This window comes from Rhynchophorus ferrugineus, unplaced genomic scaffold (genome assembly GCF_030347505.1).
Source record: "Rhynchophorus ferrugineus isolate W39M unplaced genomic scaffold, kcgeb_rfMv2 rfM12, whole genome shotgun sequence".
NCBI lineage: Eukaryota > Metazoa > Arthropoda > Insecta > Coleoptera > Curculionidae > Rhynchophorus > Rhynchophorus ferrugineus.
Window position 1 is genome coordinate 5,162,501 of NW_027472591.1, and position 24,000 is coordinate 5,186,500.

At 44.0% G+C, this 24,000-nt stretch overlaps 1 protein-coding gene across 2 annotated transcripts in view; it reads left to right on the plus strand.

The window, feature by feature from the left end:
- Positions 1 to 21,919, plus strand: part of LOC143205462 (uncharacterized) — a 37,837-nt gene extending 15,918 nt beyond the window's left edge. The window contains exon 2 of one of the 2 annotated variants that reach the window (XM_076418641.1): positions 21,286 to 21,919. In XM_076418641.1, the coding sequence (XP_076274756.1) occupies positions 21,286 to 21,809 (524 nt within the window). In that variant the 3' untranslated portion in view covers positions 21,810 to 21,919. Of the gene's footprint in view, positions 1 to 21,276 lie in introns of both variants that reach the window. The other variant, XM_076418642.1, reaches the window with a different exon arrangement.
- Positions 21,920 to 24,000: the final 2,081 nt, after the last annotated feature.

Sequence of the window (24,000 nt, forward strand, 5' to 3'; positions counted from 1 at the left end):
TTCAGTATATCATATGCGGTTAAACGGTGAGGCCAGTTACAACTGCATTAAAACCTCCGATGTATACCTGAATATAGCGGGAGGACGCCCGCATAATTTGACGAACCTTCAAGTGCACCTACTTATGAGGGACCATATAATACCAATTCGACATGACGAGAATTCAGAGCCAAATCGATATCACATGGCAACTATATTTGGTTCTAATGAAATGAAGGATCAACGAACATGAAGACATGCTCATCAATCACAGATACATGGAATTCTGTATCGTCGCAACCGATAATACGTACAACCTTCGATTGGAATGAATTAATCAAAAAAATTGGACGAAAATAGTTTAGACATTCAGAAAACTGACAATTAGGTAAAACTGTAAAACCTGCTTTAAATAGAAACCACATTAATCAAAAAAGGTCATGCATTGTAATACGATTAGTTACGAAAGTAGCCTAACCTTTGGACCATTTTGAATTTTAACTTATCGAGATATCGTTCGCGGGTAAACGGCGGGACTAACTACCACCGCCTTGACAACCGCAGCCTATGCCCGAACAAATCAGGAAGGCGCGTGCATGGATTAACGAGATTCCCACTGTCCTTATCTAAAATTTTACGCAATACTGCCGCGACGGAACCGAACAGGCGCTCGGAGACCCGTACGTGAACCGTCCCCGATACTTACGCAGGAAAGACCAGCTCGGAGCTTTAACAAGCACCAGAGCCATAGACAGATAGTCTACATTTCAAAATGTCCATATACTTACGCAGGAAAGACCAGCTCAGCAGATCGCGTTCGGATCCGTTCAGAGAAGGATCGAGATGCCGAGCGCGGGTAAACGGCGGGACTAACTACCACCGCCTTGACAACCGCAGCCTATGCCCGAACATATCAGGAAGGCGCGTGCATGGATTAACGAGATTCCCACTGTCCTTATCTAAAATTTTACGCAATACTGCCGCGACGGAACCGAACAGGCGCTCGGAGACCCGTACGTGAACCGTTCCCGATACTTACGCAGGAAAGACCAGCTCGGAGCTTTAACAAGCACCAGAGCCATAGACAGATAGTCTACATTTCAAAATGTCCATATACTTACGCAGGAAAGACCAGCTCAGCAGATCGCGTTCGGATCCGTTCAGAGAAGGATCGAGATGCCGAGCGCGGGTAAACGGCGGGACTAACTACCACCAACTTGACAACCGCAGCCTATGCCCGAACATATCAGGAAGGCGCGTGCATGGATTAACGAGATTCCCACTGTCCTTATCTAAAATTTTACGCAATACGGCCGCGACGGAACCGAACAGGCGCTCGGAGACCCGTACGTGAACCGTCCCCGATACTTACGCAGGAAAGACCAGCTCGGAGCTTTAACAAGCACCAGAGCCATAGACAGATAGTCTACATTTCAAAATGTCCATATACTTACGCAGGAAAGACCAGCTCAGACCTTTAACAAGCACCAGAGCCATAGACTCATGGTCTACATTTCAAAATGTCCCTAACTAAGATCGCGTTCGGATCCGTTCAGAGAAGGATCGAGATGCCGAGCGCGGGTAAACGGCGGGACTAACTACCACCACCTTGACAACCGCAGCCTATGCCCGAACATATCAGGAAGGCGCGTGCATGGATTAACGAGATTCCCACTGTCCTTATCTAAAATTTTACGCAATACGGCCGCGACGGAACCGAACAGGCGCTCGGAGACCCGTACGTGAACCGTCCCCGATACTTACGCAGGAAAGACCAGCTCGGAGCTTTAACAAGCACCAGAGCCATAGACAGATAGTCTACATTTCAAAATGTCCATATACTTACGCAGGAAAGACCAGCTCAGCAGATCGCGTTCGGATCCGTTCAGAGAAGGATCGAGATGCCGAGCGCGGGTAAACGGCGGGACTAACTACCACCACCTTGACAACCGCAGCCTATGCCCGAACATATCAGGAAGGCGCGTGCATGGATTAACGAGATTCCCACTGTCCTTATCTAAAATTTTACGCAATACGGCCGCGACGGAACCGAACAGGCGCTCGGAGACCCGTACGTGAACCGTCCCCGATACTTACGCAGGAAAGACCAGCTCGGAGCTTTAACAAGCACCAGAGCCATAGACAGATAGTCTACATTTCAAAATGTCCATATACTTACGCAGGAAAGACCAGCTCAGCAGATCGCGTTCGGATCCGTTCAGAGAAGGATCGAGATGCCGAGCGCGGGTAAACGGCGGGACTAACTACCACCACCTTGACAACCGCAGCCTATGCCCGAACATATCAGGAAGGCGCGTGCATGGATTAACGAGATTCCCACTGTCCTTATCTAAAATTTTACGCAATACGGCCGCGACGGAACCGAACAGGCGCTCGGAGACCCGTACGTGAACCGTCCCCGATACTTACGCAGGAAAGACCAGCTCGGAGCTTTAACAAGCACCAGAGCCATAGACAGATAGTCTACATTTCAAAATGTCCATATACTTACGCAGGAAAGACCAGCTCAGACCTTTAACAAGCACCAGAGCCATAGACTCATGGTCTACATTTCAAAATGTCCCTAACTAAGATCGCGTTCGGATCCGTTCAGAGAAGGATCGAGATGCCGAGCGCGGGTAAACGGCGGGACTAACTACCACCACCTTGACAACCGCAGCCTATGCCCGAACATATCAGGAAGGCGCGTGCATGGATTAACGAGATTCCCACTGTCCTTATCTAAAATTTTACGTAATACGGCCGCGACGGAACCGAACAGGCGCTCGGAGACCCGTACGTGAACCGTCCCCGATACTTACGCAGGAAAGACCAGCTCGGAGCTTTAACAAGCACCAGAGCCATAGACAGATAGTCTACATTTCAAAATGTCCATATACTTACGCAGGAAAGACCAGCTCAGACCTTTAACAAGCACCTGAGCCATAGACTCATGGTCTACATTTCAAAATGTCCCTAACTAAGATCGCGTTCGGATCCGTTCAGAGAAGGATCGAGATGCCGAGCGCGGGTAAACGGCGGGACTAACTACCACCACCTTGACAACCGCAGCCTATGCCCGAACATATCAGGAAGGCGCGTGCATGGATTAACGAGATTCCCACTGTCCTTATCTAAAATTTTACGCAATACGGCCGCGACGGAACCGAACAGGCGCTCGGAGACCCGTACGTGAACCGTCCCCGATACTTACGCAGGAAAGACCAGCTCGGAGCTTTAACAAGCACCAGAGCCATAGACAGATAGTCTACATTTCAAAATGTCCATATACTTACGTAGGAAAGACCAGCTCAGACCTTTAACAAGCACCAGAGCCATAGACTCATGGTCTACAATTCAAAATGTCCCTAACTAAGATCGCGTTCGGATCCGTTCAGAGAAGGATCGAGATGCCGAGCGCGGGTAAACGGCGGGACTAACTACCACCACCTTGACAACCGCAGCCTATGCCCGAACATATCAGGAAGGCGCGTGCATGGATTAACGAGATTCCCACTGTCCTTATCTAAAATTTTACGCAATACTGCCGCGACGGAACCGAACAGGCGCTCGGAGACCCGTACGTGAACCGTTCCCGATACTTACGCAGGAAAGACCAGCTCGGAGCTTTAACAAGCACCAGAGCCATAGACAGATAGTCTACATTTCAAAATGTCCATATACTTACGCAGGAAAGACCAGCTCAGACCTTTAACAAGCACCAGAGCCATAGACTCATGGTCTACATTTCAAAATGTCCCTAACTAAGATCGCGTTCGGATCCGTTCAGAGAAGGATCGAGATGCCGAGCGCGGGTAAACGGCGGGACTAACTACCACCACCTTGACAACCGCAGCCTATGCCCGAACATATCAGGAAGGCGCGTGCATGGATTAACGAGATTCCCACTGTCCTTATCTAAAATTTTACGCAATACGGCCGCGACGGAACCGAACAGGCGCTCGGAGACCCGTACGTGAACCGTCCCCGATACTTACGCAGGAAAGACCAGCTCGGAGCTTTAACAAGCACCAGAGCCATAGACAGATAGTCTACATTTCAAAATGTCCATATACTTACGTAGGAAAGACCAGCTCAGACCTTTAACAAGCACCAGAGCCATAGACTCATGGTCTACAATTCAAAATGTCCCTAACTAAGATCGCGTTCGGATCCGTTCAGAGAAGGATCGAGATGCCGAGCGCGGGTAAACGGCGGGACTAACTACCACCACCTTGACAACCGCAGCCTATGCCCGAACATATCAGGAAGGCGCGTGCATGGATTAACGAGATTCCCACTGTCCTTATCTAAAATTTTACGCAATACGGCCGCGACGGAACCGAACAGGCGCTCGGAGACCCGTACGTGAACCGTCCCCGATACTTACGCAGGAAAGACCAGCTCGGAGCTTTAACAAGCACCAGAGCCATAGACAGATAGTCTACATTTCAAAATGTCCATATACTTACGTAGGAAAGACCAGCTCAGACCTTTAACAAGCACCAGAGCCATAGACTCATGGTCTACAATTCAAAATGTCCCTAACTAAGATCGCGTTCGGATCCGTTCAGAGAAGGATCGAGATGCCGAGCGCGGGTAAACGGCGGGACTAACTACCACCACCTTGACAACCGCAGCCTATGCCCGAACATATCAGGAAGGCGCGTGCATGGATTAACGAGATTCCCACTGTCCTTATCTAAAATTTTACGTAATACGGCCGCGACGGAACCGAACAGGCGCTCGGAGACCCGTACGTGAACCGTCCCCGATACTTACGCAGGAAAGACCAGCTCGGAGCTTTAACAAGCACCAGAGCCATAGACAGATAGTCTACATTTCAAAATGTCCATATACTTACGCAGGAAAGACCAGCTCAGCAGATCGCGTTCGGATCCGTTCAGAGAAGGATCGAGATGCCGAGCGCGGGTAAACGGCGGGACTAACTACCACCAACTTGACAACCGCAGCCTATGCCCGAACATATCAGGAAGGCGCGTGCATGGATTAACGAGATTCCCACTGTCCTTATCTAAAATTTTACGCAATACGGCCGCGACGGAACCGAACAGGCGCTCGGAGACCCGTACGTGAACCGTCCCCGATACTTACGCAGGAAAGACCAGCTCGGAGCTTTAACAAGCACCAGAGCCATAGACAGATAGTCTACATTTCAAAATGTCCATATACTTACGCAGGAAAGACCAGCTCAGACCTTTAACAAGCACCAGAGCCATAGACTCATGGTCTACATTTCAAAATGTCCCTAACTAAGATCGCGTTCGGATCCGTTCAGAGAAGGATCGAGATGCCGAGCGCGGGTAAACGGCGGGACTAACTACCACCACCTTGACAACCGCAGCCTATGCCCGAACATATCAGGAAGGCGCGTGCATGGATTAACGAGATTCCCACTGTCCTTATCTAAAATTTTACGCAATACGGCCGCGACGGAACCGAACAGGCGCTCGGAGACCCGTACGTGAACCGTCCCCGATACTTACGCAGGAAAGACCAGCTCGGAGCTTTAACAAGCACCAGAGCCATAGACAGATAGTCTACATTTCAAAATGTCCATATACTTACGCAGGAAAGACCAGCTCAGCAGATCGCGTTCGGATCCGTTCAGAGAAGGATCGAGATGCCGAGCGCGGGTAAACGGCGGGACTAACTACCACCACCTTGACAACCGCAGCCTATGCCCGAACATATCAGGAAGGCGCGTGCATGGATTAACGAGATTCCCACTGTCCTTATCTAAAATTTTACGCAATACGGCCGCGACGGAACCGAACAGGCGCTCGGAGACCCGTACGTGAACCGTCCCCGATACTTACGCAGGAAAGACCAGCTCGGAGCTTTAACAAGCACCAGAGCCATAGACAGATAGTCTACATTTCAAAATGTCCATATACTTACGTAGGAAAGACCAGCTCAGACCTTTAACAAGCACCAGAGCCATAGACTCATGGTCTACAATTCAAAATGTCCCTAACTAAGATCGCGTTCGGATCCGTTCAGAGAAGGATCGAGATGCCGAGCGCGGGTAAACGGCGGGACTAACTACCACCACCTTGACAACCGCAGCCTATGCCCGAACATATCAGGAAGGCGCGTGCATGGATTAACGAGATTCCCACTGTCCTTATCTAAAATTTTACGCAATACGGCCGCGACGGAACCGAACAGGCGCTCGGAGACCCGTACGTGAACCGTCCCCGATACTTACGCAGGAAAGACCAGCTCGGAGCTTTAACAAGCACCAGAGCCATAGACAGATAGTCTACATTTCAAAATGTCCATATACTTACGCAGGAAAGACCAGCTCAGCAGATCGCGTTCGGATCCGTTCAGAGAAGGATCGAGATGCCGAGCGCGGGTAAACGGCGGGACTAACTACCACCACCTTGACAACCGCAGCCTATGCCCGAACATATCAGGAAGGCGCGTGCATGGATTAACGAGATTCCCACTGTCCTTATCTAAAATTTTACGCAATACGGCCGCGACGGAACCGAACAGGCGCTCGGAGACCCGTACGTGAACCGTCCCCGATACTTACGCAGGAAAGACCAGCTCGGAGCTTTAACAAGCACCAGAGCCATAGACAGATAGTCTACATTTCAAAATGTCCATATACTTACGCAGGAAAGACCAGCTCAGACCTTTAACAAGCACCAGAGCCATAGACTCATGGTCTACATTTCAAAATGTCCCTAACTAAGATCGCGTTCGGATCCGTTCAGAGAAGGATCGAGATGCCGAGCGCGGGTAAACGGCGGGACTAACTACCACCACCTTGACAACCGCAGCCTATGCCCGAACATATCAGGAAGGCGCGTGCATGGATTAACGAGATTCCCACTGTCCTTATCTAAAATTTTACGTAATACGGCCGCGACGGAACCGAACAGGCGCTCGGAGACCCGTACGTGAACCGTCCCCGATACTTACGCAGGAAAGACCAGCTCGGAGCTTTAACAAGCACCAGAGCCATAGACAGATAGTCTACATTTCAAAATGTCCATATACTTACGCAGGAAAGACCAGCTCAGACCTTTAACAAGCACCAGAGCCATAGACTCATGGTCTACATTTCAAAATGTCCCTAACTAAGATCGCGTTCGGATCCGTTCAGAGAAGGATCGAGATGCCGAGCGCGGGTAAACGGCGGGACTAACTACCACCACCTTGACAACCGCAGCCTATGCCCGAACATATCAGGAAGGCGCGTGCATGGATTAACGAGATTCCCACTGTCCTTATCTAAAATTTTACGCAATACGGCCGCGACGGAACCGAACAGGCGCTCGGAGACCCGTACGTGAACCGTCCCCGATACTTACGCAGGAAAGACCAGCTCGGAGCTTTAACAAGCACCAGAGCCATAGACAGATAGTCTACATTTCAAAATGTCCATATACTTACGTAGGAAAGACCAGCTCAGACCTTTAACAAGCACCAGAGCCATAGACTCATGGTCTACAATTCAAAATGTCCCTAACTAAGATCGCGTTCGGATCCGTTCAGAGAAGGATCGAGATGCCGAGCGCGGGTAAACGGCGGGACTAACTACCACCACCTTGACAACCGCAGCCTATGCCCGAACATATCAGGAAGGCGCGTGCATGGATTAACGAGATTCCCACTGTCCTTATCTAAAATTTTACGCAATACTGCCGCGACGGAACCGAACAGGCGCTCGGAGACCCGTACGTGAACCGTTCCCGATACTTACGCAGGAAAGACCAGCTCGGAGCTTTAACAAGCACCAGAGCCATAGACAGATAGTCTACATTTCAAAATGTCCATATACTTACGCAGGAAAGACCAGCTCAGACCTTTAACAAGCACCAGAGCCATAGACTCATGGTCTACATTTCAAAATGTCCCTAACTAAGATCGCGTTCGGATCCGTTCAGAGAAGGATCGAGATGCCGAGCGCGGGTAAACGGCGGGACTAACTACCACCACCTTGACAACCGCAGCCTATGCCCGAACATATCAGGAAGGCGCGTGCATGGATTAACGAGATTCCCACTGTCCTTATCTAAAATTTTACGCAATACGGCCGCGACGGAACCGAACAGGCGCTCGGAGACCCGTACGTGAACCGTCCCCGATACTTACGCAGGAAAGACCAGCTCGGAGCTTTAACAAGCACCAGAGCCATAGACAGATAGTCTACATTTCAAAATGTCCATATACTTACGTAGGAAAGACCAGCTCAGACCTTTAACAAGCACCAGAGCCATAGACTCATGGTCTACAATTCAAAATGTCCCTAACTAAGATCGCGTTCGGATCCGTTCAGAGAAGGATCGAGATGCCGAGCGCGGGTAAACGGCGGGACTAACTACCACCACCTTGACAACCGCAGCCTATGCCCGAACATATCAGGAAGGCGCGTGCATGGATTAACGAGATTCCCACTGTCCTTATCTAAAATTTTACGCAATACTGCCACGACGGAACCGAACAGGCGCTCGGAGACCCGTACGTGAACCGTTCCCGATACTTACGCAGGAAAGACCAGCTCGGAGCTTTAACAAGCACCAGAGCCATAGACAGATAGTCTACATTTCAAAATGTCCATATACTTACGCAGGAAAGACCAGCTCAGACCTTTAACAAGCACCAGAGCCATAGACTCATGGTCTACATTTCAAAATGTCCCTAACTAAGATCGCGTTCGGATCCGTTCAGAGAAGGATCGAGATGCCGAGCGCGGGTAAACGGCGGGACTAACTACCACCACCTTGACAACCGCAGCCTATGCCCGAACATATCAGGAAGGCGCGTGCATGGATTAACGAGATTCCCACTGTCCTTATCTAAAATTTTACGTAATACGGCCGCGACGGAACCGAACAGGCGCTCGGAGACCCGTACGTGAACCGTCCCCGATACTTACGCAGGAAAGACCAGCTCGGAGCTTTAACAAGCACCAGAGCCATAGACAGATAGTCTACATTTCAAAATGTCCATATACTTACGCAGGAAAGACCAGCTCAGACCTTTAACAAGCACCAGAGCCATAGACTCATGGTCTACATTTCAAAATGTCCCTAACTAAGATCGCGTTCGGATCCGTTCAGAGAAGGATCGAGATGCCGAGCGCGGGTAAACGGCGGGACTAACTACCACCACCTTGACAACCGCAGCCTATGCCCGAACATATCAGGAAGGCGCGTGCATGGATTAACGAGATTCCCACTGTCCTTATCTAAAATTTTACGCAATACTGCCGCGACGGAACCGAACAGGCGCTCGGAGACCCGTACGTGAACCGTCCCCGATACTTACGCAGGAAAGACCAGCTCGGAGCTTTAACAAGCACCAGAGCCATAGACAGATAGTCTACATTTCAAAATGTCCATATACTTACGCAGGAAAGACCAGCTCAGACCTTTAACAAGCACCAGAGCCATAGACTCATGGTCTACATTTCAAAATGTCCCTAACTAAGATCGCGTTCGGATCCGTTCAGAGAAGGATCGAGATGCCGAGCGCGGGTAAACGGCGGGACTAACTACCACCACCTTGACAACCGCAGCCTATGCCCGAACATATCAGGAAGGCGCGTGCATGGATTAACGAGATTCCCACTGTCCTTATCTAAAATTTTACGCAATACGGCCGCGACGGAACCGAACAGGCGCTCGGAGACCCGTACGTGAACCGTCCCCGATACTTACGCAGGAAAGACCAGCTCGGAGCTTTAACAAGCACCAGAGCCATAGACAGATAGTCTACATTTCAAAATGTCCATATACTTACGCAGGAAAGACCAGCTCAGACCTTTAACAAGCACCAGAGCCATAGACTCATGGTCTACAATTCAAAATGTCCCTAACTAAGATCGCGTTCGGATCCGTTCAGAGAAGGATCGAGATGCCGAGCGCGGGTAAACGGCGGGACTAACTACCACCACCTTGACAACCGCAGCCTATGCCCGAACATATCAGGAAGGCGCGTGCATGGATTAACGAGATTCCCACTGTCCTTATCTAAAATTTTACGCAATACTGCCGCGACGGAACCGAACAGGCGCTCGGAGACCCGTACGTGAACCGTTCCCGATACTTACGCAGGAAAGACCAGCTCGGAGCTTTAACAAGCACCAGAGCCATAGACAGATAGTCTACATTTCAAAATGTCCATATACTTACGCAGGAAAGACCAGCTCAGACCTTTAACAAGCACCAGAGCCATAGACTCATGGTCTACATTTCAAAATGTCCCTAACTAAGATCGCGTTCGGATCCGTTCAGAGAAGGATCGAGATGCCGAGCGCGGGTAAACGGCGGGACTAACTACCACCACCTTGACAACCGCAGCCTATGCCCGAACATATCAGGAAGGCGCGTGCATGGATTAACGAGATTCCCACTGTCCTTATCTAAAATTTTACGTAATACGGCCGCGACGGAACCGAACAGGCGCTCGGAGACCCGTACGTGAACCGTCCCCGATACTTACGCAGGAAAGACCAGCTCGGAGCTTTAACAAGCACCAGAGCCATAGACAGATAGTCTACATTTCAAAATGTCCATATACTTACGCAGGAAAGACCAGCTCAGACCTTTAACAAGCACCTGAGCCATAGACTCATGGTCTACATTTCAAAATGTCCCTAACTAAGATCGCGTTCGGATCCGTTCAGAGAAGGATCGAGATGCCGAGCGCGGGTAAACGGCGGGACTAACTACCACCACCTTGACAACCGCAGCCTATGCCCGAACATATCAGGAAGGCGCGTGCATGGATTAACGAGATTCCCACTGTCCTTATCTAAAATTTTACGCAATACTGCCGCGACGGAACCGAACAGGCGCTCGGAGACCCGTACGTGAACCGTCCCCGATACTTACGCAGGAAAGACCAGCTCGGAGCTTTAACAAGCACCAGAGCCATAGACAGATAGTCTACATTTCAAAATGTCCATATACTTACGCAGGAAAGACCAGCTCAGCAGATCGCGTTCGGATCCGTTCAGAGAAGGATCGAGATGCCGAGCGCGGGTAAACGGCGGGACTAACTACCACCACCTTGACAACCGCAGCCTATGCCCGAACATATCAGGAAGGCGCGTGCATGGATTAACGAGATTCCCACTGTCCTTATCTAAAATTTTACGCAATACTGCCGCGACGGAACCGAACAGGCGCTCGGAGACCCGTACGTGAACCGTCCCCGATACTTACGCAGGAAAGACCAGCTCGGAGTTTTAACAAGCACCAGAGCCATAGACAGATAGTCTACATTTCAAAATGTCCATATACTTACGCAGGAAAGACCAGCTCAGCAGATCGCGTTCGCATCCGTTCAGAGAAGGATCGAGATGCCGAGCGCGGGTAAACGGCGGGACTAACTACCACCGCCTTGACAACCGCAGCCTATGCCCGAACATATCAGGAAGGCGCGTGCATGGATTAACGAGATTCCTACTGCCCCCCTAACTTCTCTCCGCTTGGGGAGTAGGACTTGCTAGGACTACTGTTTCAGCGATAGTCCTAATCATAGAGAAAGACAAATAATGCTCATCTTGTAGTATGGAAAATTGGCAAACTCATAGTAGCAATGGTCCCAGGGTGCTTTGTCCATTCCACCACTCGGACACGGCCAGTTCCGTCAACTCTGCCAAGACTCCCTAACCTAAAACATTAAAAATCATAACTAGACTATTGATATTCCGATGGGAGGATGATTGGCATTAGGAATGATTGAACAATATGAAACACAATCACGAAGTTACTGCACCGTCCTACGGGGTCGCTATCTCAATAGACCTCATACCTTGCAAATCAAACATATAAGTCATCTAACTAATAAACTTCGAGCAGATAAGTCTAATATAAACAAATGTAGTATTCAACATATCCGAAAGTACTTAAGCAAAGGTAGAATCCTGGCCTGTTGGCGTTCGGTCATCAAGTGCAGAGGAACCGCAGGTTGATGCGGATAGCTTCGGACATGTGATTTCCAGATTGATCACGGTCGGCTCTACCAGTTCTGTCAGGGGAACTGGACACGGATAACCTAAAAAATACAAAAAATGTAAATACACCGCTGGTATCTTAATTGGAAGGTGACTAGCAACAAAATAAAATGAAATAAAAGTGGTTAAACAATATCAAAACATATCTACGGCGTCAAATTCACCCTGAAATAATACGAAATATTCATACAAAAGTACAATCTAGTGACACAGATGGTGTCCGACATAACCTCCAAGTGGTGCGAGGGGGTAAAACAAACAAGTCACAGGTCGACAAATCACATAAGATCGGTCTAATCCATAAGAAAACCTAAAAACACAACAATAACAAAATAAAATAAACAAAACGTTTAAACAGAACGAAGACATAACCTCCAATGCGTGTACGTCAATTCTAATGAATGAGAGACGAAAACAATATCCAACGACATAAAGTAGAGAAAGAAATCAGGCGGCGCGCGCCATCTAGCGAGAACCAAGACAATCAAAGAATAGGATTTTCAAATATAGAGAAGCGTAAAATTGTCAAGAATATCATTAAAAATCTTTGAAAATTGTATTATATTATATTCTATTCTATTCTAAATTAATGATATAAATAGAATATGATATAAAATATCCTTAGCTAAGCATCAGAATTCACCCACAGTCGAAACAAAGGAAGAGATATATTCACATCAAGGAAGGCTCTTCGAAACAATCTAACCTAAATTGCAATAACAACAATAAGTAACCTATGATAAATCACTAGATTAACAAACATATACATACATAAACGGCACTCTCACCTAGATTTCAAACTTACTCAAAAATGCTAATTATATAAGGCAATACAGGTCATCACGGATAATCCTCAAAGGAAGTGCACATCCGAGAGGATGTCAAGGGGCAAGTCAGTAACTGTGTATAACCGCAGCAACTCGGAATAAGCGAAAGATTGTTGCATGGAATATATAAACATCTTCAAACTAACATCCGGTCAAATCTCTCAATGTCATTTAGTTGCTCACTAAAAGCAACAATATCATTCAATTACCTTAAAGGTAACCATACGAAGTAACTAATTGGTACCCTATAGTCAATAAATAGACACTTACTGTATAAACTACCCTAATGAAAAGAAATACATGGGTTGACTGTCATGCATGGCCTTCCTACGGAGACAGTCATCGTACCAATGCATCCAAGTGGGGTGTTGGTCCAACAGTAAGGACATGATCATTAAACTAAAAATTCACAATATAGAATTAGTAGGTAGTGAATCGGATCGACAATTATAAATAATAAACGCATATATAGCTGGAGACCACCAAATCCAGTCGCAACAATAAATGACAGTCTATCATAACTCGTCGCACAATTATGTTCCATAGTAATCTCCAAACGATGACACGGCACTAATAGTCGGTCCGAAACGATAAATTAAAGCAACTTTCATCTCATTTTCAATTGATCACATCAAATTCTAAGAACAAATAACATAACCTCATAAATACAGCTGACATGTACCGGTTCGATATACAGAAATCCTAATCTTTGCAAATCCGATCATAACAATTAGGAAATAATTAATGAAATGAATGAGAAATTAGAAAGATACGATATCGATACAATAAAATGGATATTGTTCAATACTCTCATTAAGAAGAGACTGCATGCACGAAGATTCAGAGAAAGGTATTGTCAAAAGTATTGCGATCTATAAAATATCGTCGTAACTCTGTCGTATATCACAAAACCTCTCAAAATTAAAACTTATGCCTGTTATTTTACTACTTAAGCTAAAATAATAAAATTCTCTTTTTCAGCTGTCTTGGTGGTCCTGAAAAGGACCGATATTTGATGATAAAATAGGTTACATTCGTTTTATTTAGTTTTGCTATCTGTCTTTTTAGGTAACAATACAGCTTGGATATTTGGCAGAACGCCGCCCTGGGCTATAGTAACTCCGGATAGGAGTTTGTTCAATTCTTCGTCGTTTCTGATGGCCAATTGCAAATGCCTAGGGATAATCCTGGTTTTCTTGTTATCTCTAGCGGCGTTACCCGCCAATTCGAGAACCTCGGCTGCCAGATATTCCATTACGGCAGCTAAGTAGACGGGAGCACCGGCCCCTACGCGTTCGGCATAATTCCCTTTCCTTAAAAGTCTGTGAATACGACCGACAGGGAATTGTAATCCCGCTCGGTTAGAACGAGACTTCGCCTTTCCCTTCACTTTTCCGCCTTTACCACGTCCGGACATTTTACTATCGATTGCTTCTAGAACTCGCTCGCCTTAGAGTTGAAATCTGTACTAAAACTGTCAACATACTAGCAACGAATTTTGTTCGTAAGCCGAACGCATGATCTCGTACGCGACCAATGAAAGGCTAACTCAGATAATAGGCGGGGCTTAGGAGTGTATTTAAGGAGCCTATAAATTCTAAGGATTCCTGAAATTTGTTTTAGTCTAGTACTTTTCGTGGTTCCTTTAATATCGTAATATTTATTTCGAAATGCCTCCGAAAACAAGCGGTAAGGCGGCCAAAAAGGCCGGTAAGGCTCAGAAAAATATCTCCAAAAGTGACAAGAAAAAGAAACGCAAGAGGAAGGAAAGCTACGCGATCTACATTTACAAAGTTTTAAAGCAAGTTCATCCCGATACGGGTATCTCCAGCAAGGCCATGTCGATCATGAATTCTTTCGTGAACGATATATTCGAAAGGATAGCCGCCGAAGCGTCCCGTCTCGCTCATTACAATAAAAGATCTACTATCACAAGCAGAGAAATCCAAACTGCCGTGCGATTATTGCTGCCCGGTGAATTGGCTAAGCACGCCGTTAGTGAAGGTACCAAAGCCGTCACTAAATATACCAGTTCTAAGTAAACCATAAGCCTTGAATATCATAAAGGAGAAAACGGTTCTTTTCAGAGCCACAATTTAGATAAATAAAAAAAGAAATAATCTTAAAAAAATTAATTTTATATATTATACAGCTGTAGTATCCAATATTGAAATACAAATTTTGTTATCAACAGTATATTATTATTCTTTGGTTATTAGTGATTACATTATTTTTTCTTTAGTTTTTAAAAACAATGCGTATAAGTACACCGACTGTTATTAATTACTAACATGTAGTCGAATATAACTCTGAGATAAAAATCCATAACTCTTTTAGTGGTTTATATAAATATCGATAAAAGAATATTAATTGAATTATCTTCTTTTTCTTTGATTAAATTTAGGTGGTTCTGAAAAGAACCGTTTTTTTTTGTTGCAAAATACGACTATAAGTAGAGTATTATAAATGATAGAAAATAAAGTTTAGGCACGTTCGCCTCTGATACGTCTGGCTAGCTGAATATCCTTGGGCATGATGGTTACTCGCTTTGCATGTATCGCACATAAATTAGTATCCTCAAAAAGGCCAACTAAATAAGCTTCGCTGGCCTCTTGTAAAGCCATTACCGCCGAACTTTGAAAACGTAAATCGGTCTTGAAATCTTGAGCGATTTCGCGAACCAATCGTTGAAAAGGTAATTTCCTAATCAATAATTCGGTGCTCTTTTGATAACGACGAATCTCCCGCAAAGCGACCGTCCCAGGTCGGTAGCGATGTGGTTTCTTAACGCCACCGGTAGCTGGAGCGCTTTTCCTGGCCGCTTTGGTAGCCAATTGTTTCCTAGGAGCTTTACCTCCTGTTGATTTTCGCGCAGTTTGCTTGGTACGAGCCATATTTTTAAAATAGAGGTAATGAGAAAAATTAACAAACGCAAACGACGGCGACCCCTTTCGGACTGATTCGGTCATAAAATCAGAGAGTCCTTTTTATAACATGTTATCTAATCTGATTGGTCCGTTTTGTGCCAGTGGGCGGAACTCAATCCTAAGTCTACAAAACCGGGCTGATTGAATGTAATCGACAACAGTTGTCCGTAGCACTCGTGTTGTGAGCGCGCTACTTATTCGAGATCATTTATTTTTTTTGTATTAGGTTCGATAAAAGATGACCGGCAGAGGTAAAGGTGGTAAAGGTTTGGGAAAAGGAGGAGCCAAGCGGCATCGTAAAGTGCTTCGTGATAATATCCAAGGTATTACGAAGCCCGCCATTAGAAGATTGGCTAGACGAGGCGGCGTAAAACGTATATCTGGTCTGATTTACGAAGAGACCAGAGGTGTTTTAAAAGTGTTTTTGGAAAACGTCATCAGAGATGCCGTTACATATACCGAACACGCCAAAAGAAAAACCGTTACCGCAATGGATGTAGTATACGCCTTGAAACGTCAAGGACGTACATTATACGGGTTTGGAGGTTAAGTCACATTTTATTCGCGAACTAACGTGAAATGTGACCCTCAAAATTAATTTTAGAAAAATTAAACAACGGTTCTTTTCAGAACCACAAATTTATCGATATTTAAAAAACGGAAGCTCTATTAGGATTTAAGGATAATCTTTCAATCATTACAATCATCATAATTTTATTTAAAATAATAATTTAAGTATAACTGGCCCTAATTATTTGAGGGTTTGGATTCCAAAACTCTATACTTAATAAATAGACCGCCCCTTAAATTCATCGTTAATTACATAGATTATATACAAGGCGCGATGTTATAATACGGTTCGATTTTACTAAAGGAGAACCGCTAGAAATAAATCCTTCATATTATTTCGACTTAATTGTTGTTTAATAAAACGATAATTATTGGTATTGGAATGTCTCTTAATTTATCTTACACACCCAAAAAACAATCTTTAAAGTACTTAAACTGTTTATTAGAATATTTTAAATAATTAGTAAGTGCAAGTCATAATATGAGTTTTAATTTTAAGTTCTTTTTTTGTTTTATTATTTTGGTGGTCCTGAAAAGGACCGATAGTTAAAAGGTTTTTGTACGACACAAAAACCCTAAGGCTCATGTAACTTATTTGGTTTTACTATCTGTTTTTTTCGGTAACAATACGGCCTGGATGTTTGGTAGAACGCCGCCCTGGGCTATAGTAACACCGGAGAGGAGTTTGTTCAGTTCTTCGTCATTTCTGATGGCCAATTGTAAATGCCTAGGGATAATCCTTGTTTTCTTGTTGTCTCTAGCGGCGTTACCTGCCAACTCGAGAACTTCGGCCGCCAAATATTCCATTACGGCAGCTAAGTAGACGGGAGCACCGGCCCCTACGCGTTCGGCATAATTTCCTTTCCTTAAAAGCCGGTGAATACGGCCAACAGGAAATTGTAATCCCGCTCGGTTGGAACGAGATTTCGCCTTTCCCTTCACTTTTCCACCCTTACCACGTCCAGACATTGTATTGCTAACTTTTTTAAACTAAAAATAACCGAAAAACTAATGGCGACAACGCTCACGTCCTTTCGACAACGAATGAACAACTGGCAGTGAACTGTCCAGCGAATAGCTTTTATTCGGCAACTTCTCAAAACACTAGTACGTTTCCTACTCGACCAATCAGAGCTTTCTACGACATAACGCCAAGAATGGGCGGAGCTTAGAAGTGTAGCGTCATTTATCAAATAATTAAACGACTATAGGTATATTTCGGTTTAGTCTTTTATCTTTTGCTGTATGGGTAGGTCGCGAATCTCATTCGTTTAAAATGCCACCGAAGACAAGCGGTAAAGCGGCAAAAAAGGCTGGAAAAGCCCAGAAAAACATTTCTAAGAGCGATAAGAAAAAAAAGCGTAGGAGGAAGGAAAGCTACGCGATTTACATATACAAAGTTTTAAAGCAGGTTCATCCCGATACGGGTATTTCCAGCAAGGCCATGTCGATTATGAATTCTTTCGTGAACGATATATTCGAAAGGATAGCCGCCGAAGCGTCGCGCCTCGCCCATTACAATAAAAGATCGACCATCACGAGCAGAGAAATCCAAACCGCCGTTAGGTTATTGTTACCCGGTGAATTGGCTAAGCATGCCGTTAGCGAAGGTACCAAAGCTGTCACTAAATATACCAGTTCTAAGTAAACGAAATATATTATTTTGAAGGTGATCATAATAATATGAAGGGTGGAAAACGGCTCTTTTCAGAGCCCCAAAATGTTTAAAGAAGAAAAAAAGAAATAAACTATTGTTAAGAAGATAGGATATATACGAAGTCAAATAAATTAAAATATAGTAATCGTTCATAAAAATGTTAAAATATCCAGAAAAAAATATTTTATTTTATATATTCATTCCTTTACGGTAACATAATAACAGTATATGTGATACCCCTTTCTTATCGTGATATAAACTTCAAGTCAATCCAGCAGGTGTTCACACCTTATTACTAAGGATTCCTCAATATTCACAATATATTTGTGAGCATAATATTCTAAATTCAATTCACAAATATTATAACTAAAGCGTCATATAAACGGAAAAAATATCAATGTCTCTTTTTTCTAATAGAAGTTGGTGGTTCTGAGAAGAACCTTTTTTTTTCATATAAATACAAAAAACGACCTTAATATAGGACAGCCGTAGCATTTATGCACGTTCGCCTCTAATGCGTCTGGCTAATTGAATGTCCTTAGGCATGATAGTTACTCGTTTAGCATGGATCGCACACAAATTGGTGTCTTCAAAGAGACCAACCAAATAGGCCTCGCTAGCTTCTTGCAAAGCCATCACTGCCGAACTTTGGAAACGTAAATCGGTCTTGAAATCCTGAGCGATTTCGCGAACCAATCGTTGGAAAGGCAATTTCCTAATCAATAATTCGGTACTCTTCTGATAGCGTCGGATTTCTCTTAGAGCGACCGTACCGGGTCTGTAACGATGCGGTTTTTTAACACCACCGGTAGCGGGAGCGCTTTTCCTGGCTGCTTTAGTAGCCAATTGTTTTCTGGGAGCCTTACCTCCGGTTGATTTTCGAGCAGTTTGCTTGGTACGAGCCATCGTCTAAACGGGTCTGACTTCAAACGTGTAGGAAGAATTACAAGCGCAAGCACCAACGAACTTTTGGAAACTGATCGAAGGTGTCAAAGAAATCTCCCTTTTTAATAATGTGTGAAGATATTCTGATTGGTCCGGCTAGCATCTGTGGGCGGGACCCGATTCGAACTCAACAAAACCCATGGTAGGATTTGAAATTGAAATAGTTACCCGTAGTATTCGAGGTGTACGCTGCACAATTCGATTATAAATTTGCTTTCTTTTAATACTAAATTGAATAAATCATGACGGGCAGAGGTAAAGGTGGTAAAGGTTTGGGAAAAGGAGGCGCTAAGCGGCATCGTAAAGTGCTTCGTGATAATATCCAAGGTATTACGAAACCCGCCATCAGAAGATTGGCTAGGCGGGGTGGAGTTAAACGTATATCCGGTCTAATTTATGAAGAAACCAGAGGTGTATTAAAAGTATTTTTGGAAAACGTTATCAGAGACGCCGTCACTTATACCGAACACGCCAAAAGGAAAACCGTTACTGCCATGGATGTAGTATACGCCCTCAAACGCCAAGGACGAACCCTATACGGATTTGGCGGTTAAATAAAGTATTATATATGCTGACCAATTAAAACAGAACAACGTATCTATTCAACTAAAGAAAACAACGGTTCTTTTCAGAGCCACAAATTTACTAGCATAAAAAAAGAAATTTATTATTCGAAAATGGACTAAGATGACGTTAAATTTTATTAAATATCTGCTCCTTTCATCTAAGATTTACTTGTAAAGTAACAAATATACTGCATTATAATAGACGATCGTAATATAAAAAGATAGATAAAGTTTAAAATAAGATTTCATAATAAATGTTAGGTTAATGACAAGAATGTAAATGATGGTGAACAATCGAATACCGAATCTTCGTTGAAGCTTTAATATAGTTTTCCTTTAGAGAGAAAATACTCCGAGATAAACTTCGCGTCGATGAGCTTGGAGAATCCTTAAGATTTCAAAGAAGGTACGGTAGTTCTACGCACGTATGTATGGAGATCGCGTTCCATGTATTTATTGACTTTAGATAACTATTTATGAAAACAGATTTCAACTAAAGAAGCAAAATATACTATAATATATATGAGCATTGTATCGATACAGAAGGGTTTGACACGATATTCTTATAGACGTCTCGATATCGTTGCTCACCCGATACGTTCGATTGTAACCCAGAGTTCGGATGGTGTTAAGAAACCGTTAAATAAGAAGTATATTAGTATAGGATCGGTTAATTTTCATGTCATTGTTTTCTTACAGTTAATTCGACAACGGTACGTTTCGATATAGATTCGTTTTGGACAACGAACAATCTGTACCGCATCAATTAGGAATAATATGTCTCGTTTCTCCAATAATAGCATTAGATCTGTACGGAATTGCATTTATATCAAAAGACGATATATCGGGGGACGTAGATTTGAAAAGATATATTTTCATAGTTATAACCGAAAGTCTATAACTCGAATGTAAATTGGTAGTTTCGACGGAATCGAGAGCAACGCTTGATTTTGTGCTTCCTTCTAAGACGATAGTCAACGTAAAATTTATTGGTAAAGTTTGCTACTTCTACTACGTTTTATCTTTTAACGCCTCGAACATAAATCGTATGATATTCTAAAGGATTTATGTATTTAATATGAGAAATAAGTAAACGGTTCCAAGCTCGATGAACGTTTCGACGAAGCCGGAATATGGAACGTCGTTCGCGCTCGACCGTTCAGTCCTCCGTTCGGCTCATATCATATAGGGTACGCATTAAATGAGAGCGACCGTCAGACAGTTAAAATACGCGAACGAGAAGCATACGCACGTACGTAACTTTGTCAAACGAATCGTGATTAGAACGTTCTTATAAGAAAATTAAGAAATTATATCAGAATGTCGGACGTCGATATTAGCGGACAAGCGGTTTCTCCTTCGTCGAATCAAGGGAGTGGAGGAAATTCCGCCGCCGTTGTTAACGCATCGTCAACAGGCACACCGGCCGGGTCGAATTCATCTTCGGTGTCGGCTACGGGAGCCGCATCAGCTACAGCCGGTAGCGCAGGTTCGTCTGCAGGAGGGAAGAAAGAAAAATCCACTTGGAGCAAGGCGAAGAGTTCTAAATCGAAAGTTAGTCATCCTCCGATCGCTGATATGGTAACGAGTGCAATTAAAGGATTGAAAGAGAAAGGCGGAACTTCCTTCAGAGCTATTAAAAAATACATAGCGGCCAATTACAAAGTGGATGCTGACAAATTATCGCCCTTTATAAAGAAATATATAAAGACGTGGATCGCTTCGGGTGTTTTGGTACAAACGAAGGGCAAAGGAGCTTCCGGATCATTTAAATTAGCGGCTTCGGCACGTAAAGCAGGAGGTACGACAGCCGCAGGTACGAAGAAAAGAAAAACGGCCACTGCCAAAACCGGACAGAAAAATAAACGAAAACCAGTAGGAGGTGCCGCGACAGCTACGACAGCCGGTGGTAAAAAAGCGTCTGCCAAAAAAACCTCAGAGAAAACGGAAAAAAAGACGACCGCCGCCTCCGCCTCAACTAAGAAAACCACAGCTAAAAGTAAGAAAGGTGAATCTGCAACTTTGGCCGAGAAAAAAGCTTCTGCCAAAAAAGCCGTCGAAAAGAAAACAGGAAAGAAATCTACCGCCGCCACGACTACGTCCGCTTCCAATGCCGCCGCTAATAGTTCATCTTCGAAAGCAGCAAAAAGCAACACGGCCGCAAGATCCCCGAAATCGCCTTCCAAAGCGAAAAAATCTAATAAAGCCGGACCTACGAAAAAGCCCAAGGCGCCTAAACCGAAAAGTGCTAAGACGACGACCTCAACTGTTCGTGTTGCCGCTGGTGAAGGTGCGAAAACTAAAAAACCAGTATCACCAAAGAAAAAGAAATAAAACTATTTCTACTACGTATGACGATATATTAAACAGGCGACACATTTCATCGTCAGATCAAGAAGACACGGAGTTGAAAATTACAAATATCCCGACACTCCTGGACGTGCTACGACTTCCCTAAAAAATACGTTCGTCCAAGACCGTATTTTTTTAATAGAAAAAAAACGGTTCTTTTCAGAACCACAATATAACTTTATAAAAGAAAGAATATTTATATAATTTATTTATTATCTTATTATTACTTAAATGATTATTTTCTAGATAGAGCCGTAACTAATTAGGGAACCGATCGATCGATACTCTAAAACAGTAATAAAGGAATATTCAGTACAGATCAGATTATTTATAAATTTTCTAGTTAATATTTATTCTTTAATAAGAACGCGTATTCTAACTTCTTTTTTATACGATTTTGTTGGCCCTGAAAAGGACCGATATTAAAGGGCGTATGCAAAACTTTAAACGGTTTGCGTTATCTATTTGGTTTTGCTGTCTGTCTTTTTAGGCAATAATACTGCTTGAATGTTAGGCAAGACGCCGCCCTGGGCAATAGTAACGCCAGATAACAGTTTATTCAATTCCTCGTCGTTTCTGATGGCCAATTGTAAATGCCTAGGGATAATCCTTGTTTTCTTGTTGTCTCTAGCGGCGTTACCCGCCAACTCGAGAACTTCGGCCGCCAGATATTCCATTACGGCAGCTAAGTAAACGGGAGCACCGGCCCCTACGCGTTCGGCATAATTTCCTTTCCTTAGAAGTCGGTGAATACGACCGACAGGAAATTGTAATCCCGCACGATTGGAACGAGACTTCGCCTTTCCCTTCACTTTTCCGCCTTTACCACGTCCGGACATGTTAATCTCGATCGTTGTTAGATACTGCTCACCTTTAAATCAAAAACGGTACTGGAAATTTCTTACAGATCGGCCTGGAATTTTGTCCGCGAGCCAAACTCGTTATATCATACGCGACCAATCAGACTCTAACTCGGGCTATGGGCGGGGCTTAGAAGTGTTCCTTCGAATGTTATAAGTTCTAGAATTAAAGGCATTTTTTTAGTTAAGTACTCTTTGAGGTACGTGAGACGTCGGGATTTTTATTTCGAAATGCCACCGAAGACAAGCGGTAAGGCGGCCAAGAAAGCCGGAAAAGCCCAGAAAAATATCTCTAAGAGCGACAAGAAAAAGAAGCGCAGGAGGAAGGAAAGCTATGCGATTTACATATACAAAGTTTTAAAGCAGGTTCATCCCGATACGGGTATTTCCAGCAAGGCCATGTCGATTATGAATTCTTTCGTGAACGATATATTCGAAAGGATAGCCGCCGAAGCGTCGCGCCTCGCCCATTACAATAAAAGATCGACCATCACGAGCAGAGAAATCCAAACCGCCGTTAGGTTATTGTTACCCGGTGAGTTGGCTAAGCACGCCGTTAGCGAAGGTACCAAAGCAGTCACCAAATATACCAGTTCTAAGTAAATTAATTCACATACCTATGTGTGTTTCAATATACTACTTACCTGCAAAATCGGTTCTTTTCAGAACCACAATTGGATATACATTTTAAAAAATGAAATGTTAAACAGTAGCTGACATTTTATAAAAACAGAATTTTCAGATATATATATATATATTGTAGTTATTGTATTGAATTATATTATATCATTATAATCTGTTATATAGTAAGTATATAGAATAAGTTTTGTAAAAATGGTACGGCCCGAGATTGTTATTTAAAAATAAGGTAAAGTATTTCTGGAGTGACTTCGAAAATATGTGTATTCATTTTTATTACGTTTATGACTATATGATAATTAATTTATTTTTCCTAACTGTGGCTAATTGTGGATTGTGGCTAATTTCTACACGATAAGTATTAATCACGGGAACGTCTCGAAATGAACAAATAGGAACTGTAATTAATCAAGAATTTAGAATGGAACTATCGTCCTAATATAATGAGGATCGTCAAAGAGAAGATACTTTTTTTTTCGTTTACTAGGTTGACCTTGCTTGGGGACAGTGGAACTCAGTGGAAAATCGCTGATGGTGGGTGAGGAGGATAGGCCTGTGGTCAGAATCGATATCTTGGAGTACTTGCAGGTCAGAGGCTTGATTCGAATTTTGATAGATAAAAAAGTCAATTATTGTCGGTCGATTGGAGGAGTAGTGAGTTGGTTCGCTTGGAG